Source organism: Bombina bombina, chromosome 6 (genome assembly GCF_027579735.1).
Source record: "Bombina bombina isolate aBomBom1 chromosome 6, aBomBom1.pri, whole genome shotgun sequence".
Classification (NCBI taxonomy): domain Eukaryota; kingdom Metazoa; phylum Chordata; class Amphibia; order Anura; family Bombinatoridae; genus Bombina; species Bombina bombina.
The window spans coordinates 82,297,526-82,314,868 of NC_069504.1; the positions used below are offsets into that span (position 1 = coordinate 82,297,526).

A 17,343-nucleotide genomic window follows, 5' to 3' on the forward strand; every position below is an offset into this window, starting at 1 on the left:
ACATTAGTACTGATGTATCAAAATTATACGCAGTTGAGGGGGCGGAGCTAGCTGCCAAAACAACTGGACGTATATTTCATGAGCTCCTACTAAATAATCGGAATTACGAGATTAATTCATAAATACCCACAAAATATACACTCTGCATTTAACTGCCAGACAAGAAACCAGAGTAAGGAATTATTGGATGGGGTTCTCATGGCTCGCTGTGACATTCGCCCCGACTCAGGCTGTTTGGAAAAAACACGTGGCTGAGGTGACTATATGCATGGACGCCATTTCTATAGAGACAACTTTGTATGCTATGGAGCTAATGGCAGACTATGCTGCAGGAAAAGTGGATACGATCCATGGATGGGAAGAAAGTATGCGTAAGTTGATCAACTATCACTTTGAAGAACTAGAGAAGGAAATAATCCTGGCACTATCAGCTGCATGCAGTAGTGCATCCGCCAATAACCCACAGCAATGGCCATTGAAAAGAAACGTTATTCAGGACCCACTTCCTACAATACAGGGCTTTGTTAACCAGAGGCCAATATCCCTAAAAGATGCCAGAAAGGCCTTTAGATGGCCCAAAGCCGTTATCTCAAGGGAAGCTCTGACGAACCCGAGGCCTTCGCACACAAATTACCCCAACGTTGCCAAGATGGCAGAGAAGGATATATGGGAGACAGTGAATATACACAGCATGATTGCACAGAAAAAGACTGAGGTGGAGCGTCCGACATATACAACTATAGTGATTGCTGTTGTGGCACAGTCAATTGAGCTCCTGTTGCGCTGGCACTGTCGTAAGACTTGTTCTTCTGGGACTTTAGGGCACGGCGAACTGGGGTAGGCTAACTATGGACTACTCTTGGATTGCTTGCCTTGCAAGTAGATCAAACTCCTTTGAGGCAATGCTCTGAATGAGAGGACATAAGCTTAATATTATCTACTATGCAACTTCATTGTCACTTAATTTAAGTTTCCTGTTTTTTTACTGGTAACATAAAATAACACATGTGTATATTGTATTGTTCACTGTTAGATGTGGGAATGTCGCCATAAGGGATACAATATTTTCTCTTAGACTACTTGTCACTATAAGATAGCCTTTACCTACGTAGAATTAATACAAGTAGCTATTACCTTACATTTGGCTTAGTTTATCAAAACTGGCTAGTGATGAAGATTATATGCTGGAAATGCTGCAATTGCTTCTACTAAGTCTAATCTAATATGCCTTCCACTCAGTTTACAATTTACTCAATGACATGATGGCAACTGTTTCTTCTCAAGAGTATATATTAATAAATATTACAATTGTTATGTGTTTTTACTGTTTTGGGAAGACTGTCTGACTTGACTTTGCAGCTGCAGCTATATAGGATTAGCTAAGCATGGGTTCTTAGTTTGCCAAGAGTACCCTACACATACTGCATACCCATATACCAACATGACACTGTAAAAGGAGTACATATATGTCTATGTTGTGTCTGGCAGGACTTTTATATATACGCCACGTTTCCTCATAGAGATTATAATGTTACTGCGCTGTCAGCGGCAGAGATGGTGCAGTCTAGAACTTATATCGACCTTGAGCGAGGAATCTCTATAGTGTGAACATTTTTACCTGCTCTAGACTAAACTCTAATATATATCAACCACTAAGGTATTCCCAATAGTCTTTTTATGGGTTATTTGTCACACTGAACTAAGGATGTCGCAGTACTGATTGCTCTTTGAAGATTACATTAGACGCATTAGGTTTATGTTTGTTTTTTCTCTTGGATGACTTTATTAACCTGTTTATAACCTTATGCTTTTTGTTTGTGTAATCAGCCTAACTTATTTTAAAAGAAGGAAGAAATGTTTAGTAGCTAAGACATCCTTAGATATGCCGGACATTCATAATGATATCTTGCAACCTGCAGCAGTGTTACCGCATACTTAATATTATAAAACTGATATTGTCTCCCAATATAATAGCCATAGACATAATTGTACCCGAGTCTTTTTACCATTGACTATATCTATTTGTATCTTTAGCTTCCACTGGACCTCTTAACATATTTCTCATCATAGTTGGATAAAGGCTTCATAAACACCCGTAGAACCACTATGATTTAGATAGAGAATCTAAAGGATGGGGTGAAAAGCTACATATCTCTCATATAGGCTACTAAGCTATACTTCTAATAGCTAAATCCATATTACTCACTTTAAGATACAGAAGTCAAGAGGCAGGCTATATATATATATATATATATATATATACATATATATATATATATATATATTCTGTTATGATCTCAACATGTTTTTGCTCGTAGTTTGATATGACATTGTATGGTTAACTGTTTATATTGTTTATCGTGTGCTAGTTACTAGGTAACTCATACTGACTTCTATGTTTTAAATATATAAACCGCCACAAATAATACTATTGATCCAGATGAATGTGCAGATGTGATTGGATAACATTTCCTAATTTAGGTGTTACAGGCTCATTGAATATACTACATGATCATGTGTCATATTACACTATACTTGCTTACATGCTACTTACTAAGGGATTCCTATATGGTTATATCATATTTAGATAGGCAGATATATATCGCCATAGTCCCTTACATTATATACATAATGTTATATATTAAAATATATATAGCCCATAATACTGTACAGGGAACTAGAAGTGGGTGATTTTGCCTATATCTTCCTACATACACACTTTTTTACCTGTGTTGCATAGTATGGTCCAACTTGTGTCCTCTGCAGCTAAATCCCTAACTAGTACTTAACTCGCAGGCTTAATTGTGTCTGAGATCTTAGATCTTTAGCTAAATATTATTGCACTCTTGGTCCTCGCGAGATTTAGAACTCCTAATTGGTTAATCCATAAACAAAAGCTTAAAGATTCCAGCCATTTTTAACTATACACAAACCTGATATGAACTAGTTGAAAAGTCTTTAAGATACATAGGTTACTAAGACACAGCTTAATAACAGTCTCCTTAGTACAGTGTTTTTCAACCAGTGTGCCGTGGCACACTAGTGTGCCGTGAGAGATCCTCAGGTGTGCCGCGGCAGACTGACAACAGTGTGACATATTATTTAAACTTTGCTTGTTTTTTACTCCCAGTGCAGGGGTAGTTTGTAGGAGGCATGGCATAACAGCACAATGCATACAGTATGTGTTTGTGTGTATGTATGTGTGTATATATATATATATATTAGGCTACAATGTGTGATTTTTTTTAAATTTTGGGATGGTGGTGTGCCACAGGATTTTTTAATGTAAAAAAGTGTGCCACGGCAAAAAAAAAGGTTAAAAATCACTGCCTTAGTATATATTTCTAGAAGTAAGAACAAAGTAATAATGTGCATTTATTTTTATGGGTATAAGAGAAACTGTAAAACTAACAGATTACATCCTGTTTTAATACTCCTACCTTCCCGCGACTATAGCTCCTTTAATTTTAGCTACGCCCTCCCTATGTTTTTGTTTACCGATTAAACAAACAAACGCAGATTCCATGGAACTGTTCCCTGTTACTTATTATATATTTGTTTTATCATAGCGGCTACTGATAACTCCTTCCCTATTCTTTACATTATGGTTAATAGTTTTGCTCTCCTCTTTTCTAAAATACATATTCTAGTGTATAGACACCGAAGAGTAGCCTCTTTAGTTTGAGGAGGGCGATCTAACTCTCAACTATAAATAAAAATGAGGATGCTATAGGTTTTGAGCACTAACCAAATATAATATTTCATTGCATTTGAGTATGTTTAACCCAGTGTATATGATATGTTATAAATTAGTCCTTATGATCTCTTATTATTCTTGGTTACACTGTAATACGATTGATTTTGTATTTCTATATACCCATACACTCATTAAGTCATGTATTGATATATGAGAGTTATTCAATATGAAACTTGTTAATATTGCGCTATATTTTGAGATATTTGTATTGTAATTCCTCAATAAAAATATAAAATAAAATTATACATCGTCCTTCACTTGTGAGTGAGATGAAAATTATTAATGGAACAATAAAGTCATAATTAAACATTCATAGTTGAAGATAGCAATTACAAGAGACTTTTCAGTTTGCTTTGTTATCTTAGTATCCTTTGTTGAAAAGTATACCTAGGTAGGCACAGGATGAGTAATGCACTACTGGGAGATAGCTGCTGATTGGTTGTTATAAACATGCCTCGTTATTGGCTGCACCAGTTATATGCAAGTAATAGTGCAATAATGAAATGTTGACACATTTTCTTTTATTTGCACTACAATTCCCTTAAATATATATTGTTACATTGACAATGTCATTAGGCTCAGTCATATGCAAATTCTTCTCTGCTAATGAGAGTGCTAAGCTGAGATAAATCCTCTAAAGTAAATTCTAATTCTCCTAGAATTGAACCCACAGCTATTATTAACAGTAATTCATTTGATGGGCAATATTGTTAAAACAATCTAAATATTTAAACCTCAGAATAAGATTAATTTCATCTTCTTTGGTCCACTGTGTGCCTCCACTCTGCTTCCAGTTCAAATAGTTCAACCACTTAGAGCGGCACTGCTTTTCTGAACGTGTTCCCATTCTCTCGGCCACGGACGCCCAAGACACACCTTGAGTTACGATATCTCCTGCCTCGGTACCAGTGAGCTCATGGACGACTTCAGTTAGTCTTCTTTCTTCTTCATCCGTCCACTTCCCTAGAACGTTAAAAGGATATAAAAGAGCATGATAAAAACACAGACATTTTTTGTGTGAAACAAATTTGTTACATTTATTTAAATAAATACTAAAGCTAACAGGAAGTGTCATTCCTTGAGACAGATAACTTAGTGACGTATAAGAACAACTGCTTTAGCTGTGTTGGTGGATAGTGACAAGCCCACAAGCAAGAGGGAGAGAGAGAAAAAAAATCAGCAAAATGTTATAAATTACCCTCTTTTAGATGTTAAAAAAAGAAAAGAAAGAATAATAGTAGACATCAAATGTTATGGGACTCTCTGTCAAACAGTGAAAGTTAAAATATAAGCTATTAGACTAACAATTTCAAAGTGCTTAATGTCCCTTAAAATTCATGACAACACACAAATTTTCTGTGGTGAGCTTAGTATTGAATGTTTTAACAGATACGTAGTTATGGTTTATTGTATTGAAACTGTATTGGTGAGATATTGATAACAATGTTTCCCAATATGGTACTGATGTTTTATTCACTATATTATTGTTAAACACTTCTTTTGAAAATTTAATTGGCTTGTAATTTTTGCTAGTGGAGCTGCGACTCCTCATACAGTAATTTGCTTAAAAAAATTCTGTGAAGAACACAAATTGTAGCAGCATACAGTGCATTATTATCAGGTATTTGTAGAGTGCCAACAGATTCCGCAGTGCATACCAGTCTTGCAGGTCTCTTTCATCAGTCGACAGCGATCTTTCACAGAGGAGGCACTTCTGCCCAGGGCCGCTCCTATTGTAGCCCAATCGTTCCCATGCTTTACTCGCAGCCTGAAAAGGGACATTGTAAACCCACTGCCAGGGGAAACGCAATCTGATTACAGTACTCCATGTGAATGTACCCTTTACTCAAATCCGATCCTAAATGATTCTGTTAATAGTATTCCAAATAACACTTGGAAATGTTTTGGCAACATTGTATTTTACCAGATGTTATTTTAGACAAATTAAAAGGGCATTGCATCTATATACTTAAAACTTTTCTACCACGCATATAAAAGAACAGCATTTCAGCCTGAAAAAATATTAAAGGGTCATTATAGTGAAAAACAAAATTTATGCTTACCTGATAAATTATTTTCTTCAGAATGATGATGGTCCACAGTCCTCCATAACATATGGGATATATTTCCTGCCACTAGGAGGAGGTCAATAACCCATATCAGACCTTAAAGGGACAGTCAAGTCCAAAAAAAACTTTCATGTTTCAAATTATCACCAATTTTGCTTTGTTCTCTTGGTATTCTTAGTTGAAAGCTAAACCTAGGAGGTTCATATGCTAATTTCTTAGACCTTGAAGGCCGCCTCTAATCTAAATGCATTTTGATAGTTTTTCACCACTAGAGGGCGTTAGTTCATGTGTTTCATATGCAAAACATTGAGCTCTTGCACGTGAATTTACCATGGAGACAGCTCTGATTGGCTAAAATGCAAGTCTGTCAAAAGAACTGAAATAAGGGGGCAGTCTGGCGGTGTGTCTGTCTTTTGGAGATAAATCCTCTATTTTTCTCAGACCTTTCCAAGATGTCTATAATATGAGGAAGCTTTATTTTGAAAACAGTTAGTTCATTCAGTTCTACGCATTTCACCCTCACAAGGGCTTTATCAAGATGCTAAACTACTGTTTAATGTGCTTCTTAAATAGCCAGACCTGTTCCTTCATTGGCTAATTGCTATACGCTTTTTTATTGGATGACGAACTTGACCTTTATTTTTTAAAGGTGGTATATACCAGTCTTTTTTACTTGTATGTATATGGGCTGGCTAGACTCTAGAGTTTTCATTCTGAAAGATCCTGCTTTTTCTTTTGTATACAATTCATTTAAAACTTTTAATCTTGACAGCAGCTCCAGCTTCTTCCACCCGTCGCAAAGGCTCTGGGCAGTATAAACCTTACCTTACACAGCACCCCTCCACTGGCTTACCAGGCATGTCAATCTATGTCAACGCAGCTGCAGCAGTATCCAGTGGAGAGCCCATCCAGTGCAGGTATCGAGTACTGCAGAGGATTGCAGTAGAAAATACCAGAGTCCCTCAGGGGGAGGCTAGGGACAAGTCCCTGTGACGCCTGAAGATAGCTAGGAACGAGTCCCCGTGACGCCTGAGGGTAGTTATGGCTTAAGTCTCGTTAGAGAAATGCTGTGCACATAACAGTATTCCTATGTCCCTGTATCATTCAGTTGCTGTGAAGAGTCTTTTCGGTCTATGTAAATGAATCTCCCCAGGGACTCTGGGTCTCATAGGTCTGAGCTCCCAATTTGTAATCCATAAGCAAGTAGCTGGAACAACCTCTATTCTCAATCAACTCCTATGAGGCCAAGAACAAAACTAAGAGAGAGATGGGAGGTCGGAGGGATTTTAAGCTCTGATATGGGTTCTTGACCTCCTCATAGTGGTGGGAAATATATCCCATATGTTATGGAAGACTTTGGACCATCATCATTTTACAAAAGAAAACTACATGTTCTAATGTGTTAACCTTGCAAGCCTATGTGTTTAACCCCGAAAAGTATTTTCGCAGAGAACTTGGTCGTGTGAAAGAAGATACTGACTGCGTCACCGGCAGCTCCCACTTGGGGCCAGCAGTTCTCTGCATCTAACGAGTGGTACTTTAGAGGGATAGTAAACAACTTTTTATTAACCGTTTCTCCACAGTTTTCCAATTACCATAGAAGAGTCTGGATATTATTAGAACAGATTAAAACCTTGTTTGCAGCACTTGTTTTTCAAGGGTGAAACTCCACCCACCACTTTCTTTATTTGGAGGAGCCAATACAGACTTGAGTATGCAGAAAACAGGGCTTACCACATCATTGTGTTAACTAAATATCCATTGTTTGGCTACAGAAAAAAAAATGATAAGATGACAGGCTATAAATGAGATACAGATATGTGGCAGGGTTAGGCTTGCGGGGGCCTGTCATGTGCTCCTTCAGTTTGTAAGACTGGAATCTCAACAATGTTCAGACTTGATTTACATTAAAAGGGGACAAAATAAATAAACGTATATTGCAAGGTTGTTTTACTGTGCACAATTAACCAGTATTTACTGTCCCTTTAACAATTGACTTGCAGGGTCGCTAGTGCTAAAATGAAATGCCGTAGCCAATTAGAGCATGACACTTATGCATTATAATGGGCCTTTAAGTGAAAGACGTTTGAATTTAAGTTGAAACTAAGACTGCAGAAATGGTTTTGTACTTCCTACTAATCTTAACCAGTAAAACGTTTACTGTAAAATTGGTTTCTCCGTAACGTGTTTCCAATTACTTGTTAAACCAGCTGCAGAGTTTAAAATATATGAAAACTGTTCCTTTAGGTATATTTTTGTATATACAATAGCTGTTTCTGCAAACTGAATCCACAACTTAATTGGCTGATCATTTAGGGAGAGAATATCTCATATTATATTAATGATTAACACAAAGCCCTCCTTATCTTCTTTATTACTGTTTACTCAAACGCCAATACTTGGCAAGAACAATGGAAAATGAACATTTTAGTACCGCTCTCCCACAGCCTCCACTGGGAAAATTATCTAAACTTTGTTGTTTACGTGTTGTGTTTTTTTTGTAACCAGAACTTAAAGGGATGTTAAACAGTCTGTTTCATTGTTGTAATAATTAAAGCACTAAGCAGTGTCATACTTAATAGAAATAATTGCAATATGTATTATTCATCTATTTAAATGGATTTTACCTTTTATTTATTCCCCCCCCCCCCCCGCCCTACATTTGTGCTTGTCCTTTACTTCCTGTCACATCTTAGCCTGGTGTCATCAAACTTCTAGGTTGGTTACTATTAAGTGAATAGACTAGATAAGAGGGAGTCCGACTTGCTCATGTCAAGATCAATAGATCAGAATATAACCTAGGTTTCAAAGTGGTCAGCTCCATTTCATACTGGGGACAGGGCTACACTGAGAATTTTCAAAGTGCTCATTATGCAAGAAAAAAGGTAAATTGTTTGCTGTTTTTTTTGTTTTTTTTTACACAATTTGTTTCATTTTAGGTTTACTTTGATTTGTTTAATATCCTTTTAAGTTTAGAAATGTTCCGTATAGGTGGGGATACAGTAGGCAAAATCAGTTATTTAAAATAAGAAAATAAAGGCAAAGGAGTGATTTGTAAACAATTTAATACACTCCAGTAGGTAAAATGTATCATTAGAAACACATTAAATGTGAGAAAATATTAGGTGTACACTATCCCTTTAAGGATAATTGCCTCTGCTTTACTGTTGGCGATAGATATGCTTATGCAAGTATGACAATAAACCTAATTAGATCAGGACAGGAACATGAGTTTTAAACAAATTATGAAATGCCTTCTATAAATGAAACAAGGGAAAAAATGTGTACAATATCTCTAAGAATTGCTTCTTGCATGTCAAAAACAGAATTGTGCACACAAGTTCTCTGCCAACCAACTGCAAAAAATTAAACATAATACCATAAAATACTTAAACACGTCAATCACAACTTACTCTCTGAGTCTTTCAATTTCTGCCATAGTATACCTGAGGGTAAAAAAGAAAAGCATTGTTACAGACAAAACCAAACAATTTTAAAATAATTTGTAATTTAAAACAGACATTAATATATTTTTATATACACATAGTACAAAGCTTGAGAAAATGCGTTCCAATTGTACAATATAGGCTTGTTTAGTGAAGCTTTACTGGATGACTAACAGACTTCCAAAAGGATTTCCTAGCTACAGTATAATAGAATTCCTTTGAAAAATGAGCAGTCTGAAGTTTGCTCTAAGAGTAGTAGAGAATAAGAGCTTGCACCATCAGTAATAGTCACTATCTGAGAACCTAATAAGACCTAATGGTATTATTTTTATTTTTTAATAAACTACACACCACTGTAATTATGGGGCCAATTGGGGGAAATTTCGAAAATGAACCAGAAATCTGATCTTGCGGTAGCAATAATCAGCCACTTGGGCAAATTTGCACAATTTACGAGCGCTATAAATTAATCTGCACGTGTAATCTGGCCCTCAATGTATATATATGAAAATATACACACACAAAAAAAACAATACTAGGCTAGAAATATAAAAAAAATTATAAAAAAATTCTAGAAATATGTAATAGTATTATTTTTTTCTCCTTCTAAATACCTTTGCACCAATACTTTTTGATATAAGTTGACAACATAGAGATTAGTGATCTAAATATCACAGATTTCCCCAGAATTCCCTGTATTCTTACTTTCCCACATGGTTCCTATCATCATACATGCGAAGAACCCTCCTGTAGACAGCAAAGAGCGGCCGATTCAGACCCCATGCTATTGTCCTATAGAAGTCTTTCCTCTCGTCTTTCGACATTTCAAAAATTATTTCGGTTGCATCTTTAATGCCATGTGTCTAGAAGGTTAAAACATTATGGTCAGTATCCAAGCAAAACTAATAAAATAAGAAATGTCAACCCCTGTGATTAAAGTTTTTATTCTATTGTGTATATAAAAGAGCACCATTTACCCATTAAAATATATATTGTTTTTTTCTGGGGGGGGGGGGGGGGGGAAGTTCAGTAAAAGCATTTTTAAATTTAAAATTAAACTAATACTGCAGTATCAGTTTTGCAGTTCCTACGAATACTTATTGGCTGATAAGGACAGCTGCCTCTTCTGTACTGGCGGAGAAGGACACGGCTCTGCAAGTATGACGACAAGAAAATGTTGATTTCTTGAATAGAGTTTTTGGGAAAATTAAAAAAAAATAAAGTTGACTACAATGTCCCTTTAAAATTACAATCTATCAGCTTGCCTGCATTTAATTATTATAAAATCTCTGTTTTTTTTGCAAAATATGTACATTTTACAAAGAAAGCAATATATGTGTAAGCGAGTGGGTGTAGATGGTTCTGTTCGAGTCCATAAAAAAACATAATTTATGCTTACCTGATAAATTTATTTCTCTTGTGGTGTATCCAGTCCACGGATCATCCATTACTTGTGGGATATTCTCCTTCCCAACAGGAAGTTGCAAGAGGATCACCCACAGCAGAGCTGCTATATAGCTCCTCCCCTAACTGCCATATCCAGTCATTCGACCGAAGACAAGCAGAGAAAGGAGAAACCATAGGGTGCAGTGGTGACTGTAGTTTAAAGTTAAAAAATACCTGCCTTAAAATGACAGGGCGGGCCGTGGACTGGATACACCACAAGAGAAATAAATTTATCAGGTAAGCATAAATTATGTTTTCTCTTGTAAGGTGTATCCAGTCCACGGATCATCCATTACTTGTGGGATACCAATACCAAAGCTAAAGTACACGGATGAAGGGAGGGACAAGGCAGGTACTTAAACGGAAGGTACCACTGCCTGTAAAACCTTTCTCCCAAAAATAGCCTCCGAAGAAGCAAAAGTATCAAATTTATAGAATTTTGAAAAAGTGTGAAGCGAAGACCAAGTCGCCGCCTTGCAAATCTGTTCAACAGAAGCCTCATTTTTAAAGGCCCATGTGGAAGCCACAGCTCTAGTAGAATGAGCTGTAATCCTTTCAGGAGGCTGCTGGCCAGCAGTCTCATAAACTAAGCGGATTATGCTTCTTAGCCAAAACGAAAGAGAGGTTGCCGAAGCCTTTTGGCCTCTCCTCTGTCCAGAGTAGACAACAAACAAAGCAGATGTTTGCCGAAAATCTTTAGTAGCTTGTAAATAATACTTTAAAGCACGTACCCCGTCAAGATTGTGTAATAGACGTTCCTTCTTTGAAGAAGGATTAGGACACAATGATGGAACAACAATCTCCTGATTGATATTCTTATTAGATACCACCTTAGGTAAAAAGCCAGGTTTGGTACGCAGAACTACCTTATCTGCATGGAAGATCAGATAAGGAGAATCACATTGTAAGGCAGATAACTCAGAAACTCTACGAGCCGAGGAAATAGCTACCAAAAAAAGAACTTTCCAAGATAAAAGTTTGATATCTATGGAATGAAGAGGATCAAACGGAACCCCTTGAAAAACTTTAAGAACCAAATTTAAGCTCCATGGCGGAGCAACAGGTTTAACCCCTTAATGACCACAATGTGCCCTGTATGTCACTGGTCGTTATGGGTCTTTTCAGGACATAATAGCACAAGTCTAGCAAGAATAGGTTATTAATGCCCTCCCTCCAGCAGGCTTTGTGGAATAGAGCAGTCTCAAAGCTGGTGGCAAGGCCGCGCTATAAAACAATCAAGTCCCAAAAAAAGGCCAGTGACATACAGGGTACGTCGCTGGTCCTTAAGGGGTTAAACACAGGCTTGATTCTAACTAAAGCCTGACAAAACGCCTGAACGTCTGGCACATCCGCCAGACGCTTGTGCAAAAGAATAGACAGAGCAGAAATCTGTCCCTTTAAGGAACTAGCTGACAATCCTTTTTCCAACCCTTCTTGGAGAAAAGATAATATCCTGGGAATCCTGACCTTACTCCATGAGTAGCCCTTGGATTCACACCAATAAAGATATTTACACCATATCTTATGATAGATTTTCCTGGTGACAGGCTTTCGTGCCAGAATTAAGGTATCAATGACTGACTCGGAGAAGCCACGCTTTGATAAAATCAAGCGTTCAATCTCCAGGCAGTCAGTCTCAGAGAAATTAGATTTGGATGGTTGAAAGGACCTTGAAGTAGAAGGTCCTGTCTCAGCGGCAGAGTCCATGGTGGAAAGGATGACATGTCCACCAGATCTGCATACCAAGTCCTGCATGGCCCCGCAGGCGCTATTAAGATTACAGATGTTCTCTCCTGCTTGATTTTGGCAATCAGACGAGGGAGCAGAGGAAACGGTGGAAACACATAAGCCAGGTTGAAAGACCAAGGTGCTGCTAGAGCATCTATCAGCGTCGCCTTGGGATCCCTGGACCTGGATCCGTAACAAGGAAGTTTGGCGTTCTGGCGAGACGCCATGAGATCCAGTTCTGGTTTTCCCCAACGATTAATCAATTGTGCAAACACCTCCGGATGGAGTTCCCACTCCCCCGGATGAAAAGTCTGACGACTTAGAAAATCCGCCTCCCAGTTCTCTACACCTGGGATATGGATAGCTGATAGGTGGCAAGAGTAAATCTCTGCCCAGCGAATTATCTTTGAGACTTCTAACATCGCTAGGGAACTCCTTGTTCCCCCTTGATGGTTGATGTAAGCCACAGTCGTGATGTTGTCCGACTGAAATCTGATGAACCTCATTGTCGCTAGCTGAGGCTAAGCCTGAAGAGCATTGAATATCGCTCTTAGTTCCAGAATGTTTATTGGAAGGAGTGTCTCCTCCTGAGTCCACAATCCCTGAGCCTTCAGGGAGTTCCAGACTGCCCCCCAGCCTAGAAGGCTGGCATCTGTCGTTACAATTGTCCAATCTGGCCTGCGAAAGGTCATACCTTTGGACAGATGGACCCGAGATAGCCACCAGAGAAGAGAATCCCTGGTCTCTTGATCCAGATTTAGTAGAGGGGACAAATCTGTGTAATCCCCATTCCACTGACTGAGCATGCAGAGTTGCAGCGGTCTGAGATGTAGGCGTGCAAACGGCACTATGTCCATTGCTGCTACCATTAAGCCGATTACTTCCATACACTGAGCCACCGAAGGGCAAGAAGTGGAATAAAGAACCCGGCAGGAATTTAGAAGTTTTGATAACCTGGACTCAGTCAGGTAAATCCTCATTTCTACAGAATCTATTAGAGTTCCCAGGAAGGAGACTCTTGTGAGAGGGGATAGAGAACTCTTTTCTTCGTTCACCTTCCACCCATGCGACCTCAGAAATGCCAGAACTATGTTCGTATGAGACTTTGCAATTTGGAAATTTGACGCCTGTATCAGGATGTCGTCTAAATAAGGGGCCACTGCTATGCCCCGCGGCCTTAGGACCGCCAGAAGTGACCCCAGAACCTTCGTAAAGATTCTTGGGGCTGTAGCCAATCCAAAGGGAAGAGCAACAAACTGGTAATGCCTGTCTAGGAAGGCAAACCTGAGAAACCGATGATGATCTTTGTGTATCGGAATGTGAAGATAAGCATCCTTTAAATCCACCGTAGTCATATATTGACCCTCCTGGATCATAGGTAGGATGGTACGAATAGTCTCCATCTTGAATGATGGAACTCTGAGGAATTTGTTTAAGATCTTGAAATCTAAAATTGGTCTGAAGGTTCACTCTTTTTTGGGAACCACAAACAGATTTGAGTAAAATCCCAGTCCCTGTTCCTCCTTTGGAACTGGATGGATCACTCCCATAACTAGGAGGTCTTGAACACAGTGTAAGAATGCCTCTCTCTTTATCCGGTTTGCAGATAATTGTGAAAGGTGAAATCTCCCTTTTGGAGGGGAAGCTTTGAAGTCCAGAAGATATCCCTGGGATATAATTTCCAACGCCCAGGGATCCTGGACATCTCTTGCCCAAGCCTGGGCGAATAGTGAAAGTCTTCCCCCTACTAGATCCGTTACCGGTTAGGGGGCTGATCTTTCATGCTGTCTTAGAGGCAGCAGCAGGCTTTTTGGCCTGCTTGCCTTTGTTCCAGGTCTGGTTAGGTTTCCAGACCGCCTTGGACTGAGCAAAAGTTCCCTCTTGTTTTGCATTAGAGGAAGTTGATGCCGCACTCGCCTTGAAATTTCGAAAGGCACGAAAATGAGTCTGTTTGGCCCTTGATTTGGACCTATCCTGAGGAAGGGCATGACCTTTTCCTCCAGTGATATCAGAAATGATCTCCTTCAAACCAGGCCCGAATAGGGTTTGCCCCTTGAAGGGAATGTTAAGCAGCTTAGACTTTGAAGTAACGTCAGCTGACCATGATTTAAGCCATAGCGCCCTGGGCGCCTGAATAGCAAAACCAGAATTCTTAGCCGTTAGTTTAGTCAAATGAACAATGGCATCAGAAACAAAAGAATTGGCTAGCTTAAGTGCTCTAAGCTTGTCAAGTATGTCATCCAATGGGGTCTCTACCTGTAAAGCCTCTTCCAGAGACTCAAACCAGAAAGCCGCAGCAGCAGTGACTGGGGCAATGCATGCAAGGGGCTGTAGAATAAAACCTTGTTGAATAAACATTTTCTTAAGGTAACCCTCTAACTTTTTATCCATGGGATCTGAGAAAGCACAACTGTCCTCGACAGGGATAGTAGTACGCTTAGCTAGGGTAGAAACTGCTCCCTCCACCTTAGGGACTGTCTGCCATAAGTCCCGTGTGGTGGCATCTATGGGAAACATTTTCTTAAAAATAGGAGGGGGAGAGAACGGCACACCTGGTCTATCCCATTCCTTAGTAATAATTTCTGTAAACCTTTTAGGTATTGGAAAAACATCAGTGCACACCGGCACTGCATAGTATTTATCCAATCTACACAATTTCTCTGGCACTGCAATTGTATCACAGTCATTCAGAGCAGCTAAAACCTCCCTGAGCAATACGCGGAGGTGTTCAAGCATAAATTTAAATGTAGACATATCAGAATCAGGTTGAATCCTCTTCCCTGAGTCAGAAACATCTCCCACAGAAAGAAGCTCTCCTTCCTCAGCTTGTATCAGACATAGCTCTTAAAGCGTCAGTATGCTCTGTATTTCTTCTAACTCCAGAGTTGTCTTGCTTTCCTCTAAACCCAGGTAGTCTGGATAATACCGCTGACAGTGTATTATCCATGACCGCCGCCATGTCTTGTAAAGTAAACGCTATGGGCGCACTAGATGTACTTGGCGCCATTAGAGCCTGAGTCCCTTGAGCGGGAGTCAAAGGATCTGACACGTGGGGCGAGTTAGTCGGCATAACTTCCCCCTCGTCAAATTCCTCTGGTGATAAATTTTTTAAAGACAGAATATGATCTTTATTACTTAAAGTGAAATCAGTACATTTGGTACACATTCTAAGAGGGGGTTCCACCATGGCTTCTAAACATAATGAACAAGGAGTTTCCTCTATGTCAGACATGTTTAAACAGACTAGCAATGAGACCAGCAAGCTTGGAAAACACTTTAAATCAAGTTAACAAGCAAAAAATAAAAACGGTACTGTGCCTTTAAGAGAAACAAATTTTGTCAGAATTTGAAAAACAGTGAAAAAAAGCAGTAAATCAAACGAAATTTTTACAGTGTGTATAATAAGCTAACAGAGCATTGCACCCACTTGCAAATGGATGATTAACCCCTTAGTTCAAAAAACGGATCAAAAAAACGATATAGACGTTTTTTAACAGTCACAACAAACTGCCACAGCTTTGCTGTGGGCCTACCTTCCCAAACAAACGACTTTGGAAAGCCTAAGAGCCCTTTAGAGAGGTCCTATAGCATTCAGAGGACTCCTGGAGGAAGCTGGATGTCTCAGTCTGTAAAAGTTACTGCGCAATAAAGCGCTAAATTAGGCCCCTCCCACTCATATTAAAACAGTGGAAAGCCTCAGGAAACTGTTTCTAGGCAAATTTAAGCCAGCCATGTGGAAAAAAACTAGGCCCCAATAAAGTTTTATCACCAAAGTATATATAAAAACGTTTAAACATGCCAGCAAACGTTTTATATTGCAAATCTATAAGAGTATTACCTCTGCAAGTAAGCATGATACCAGTCCCTATTAAATCACTGTATTCAGGCTTACCTTACATAAATCTGGTATCAGCAGCATTTTCTAGCATTTACATCTCTAGAAAAAATTATTAACTGCACATACCTCATAGCAGGATAACCTGCACGCCATTCCCCAGCTGAAGTTACCTCTCTCTTCAGTTATGTGTGAGAACAGCAATGGATCTTAGTTACAACCTGCTAAGATCATAGAAATCACAGGCAGATTCTTCTTCAATTTTCTGCCTGGGACAAAATAGTACAACTCCGGTACCATTTAAAAATAACAAACTTTTGATTGAAGAAAAAAACAATTACGTTTCACCACTTCTCTCTTACTACCTCCATGCTTGTCGAGAGTTGCAAGAGAATGACTGGATATGGCAGTTAGGGGAGGAGCTATATAGCAGCTCTGCTGTGGGTGATCCTCTTGCAACTTCCTGTTGGGAAGGAGAATATCCCACAAGTAATGGATGATCCGTGGGCTGGATACACCTTACAAGAGAAATCTGTGTTGTTGGCAACTCCCCCAAAACAAGTATTATTATTTTTCAACAGTCATATGAAACAGCTTTAGATCTTGCCTTTGCAAGAATAATTCCTGTTCACGAACCATTGTGCAGCCCACAATGATGTTCATAATGAATAAATATTTTGTCTGGAGATGCATAACTTTTGTCACAACAGAGGAACGCTTACTTTTAAATATCGGTCAATGTTGTTCATTAGAATAGCTATTTCCTCTTTGGACCACATGCCCTGCTTCCATCTATGACCTTTAAAATACAAAAGAGATATTTAAAAAAATAAAAATAAATAGTCTTCTGGAATTTAGCATTCATAAACATATTTGAAATAGAAGGTGTATACCATAGCAGGACTTTGTTGAAGATAAAATACGTGCTAAGCATTTCTTACAAATATGTATTTTCACCTTTTATGACCCCATACTCAAGTAAAGTTTGATGATGGAGCTGCTTTTCATGAAAGTCTTCTTCCTACATATTAGCTTCAGTTAAAAAAGTGGTCTTAAATGGAC

General features: G+C 38.7%; 1 protein-coding gene across 1 annotated transcript in view; it reads right to left on the reverse strand.

The window, feature by feature from the left end:
* Positions 1-17,343, reverse strand: part of DMTF1 (cyclin D binding myb like transcription factor 1) — a 171,567-nt gene that overhangs the window by 91,721 nt on the left and 62,503 nt on the right. The window contains exons 6-10 of the mRNA XM_053716504.1: positions 17,004-17,080; positions 9,978-10,135; positions 9,240-9,272; positions 5,416-5,525; positions 4,492-4,720 (exon numbers count right to left, since the gene is read on the reverse strand). Coding sequence (XP_053572479.1) covers positions 4,492-4,720; positions 5,416-5,525; positions 9,240-9,272; positions 9,978-10,135; positions 17,004-17,080 — 607 coding nt within the window. The remainder of the gene's footprint in view (positions 1-4,491; positions 4,721-5,415; positions 5,526-9,239; positions 9,273-9,977; positions 10,136-17,003; positions 17,081-17,343) is intronic.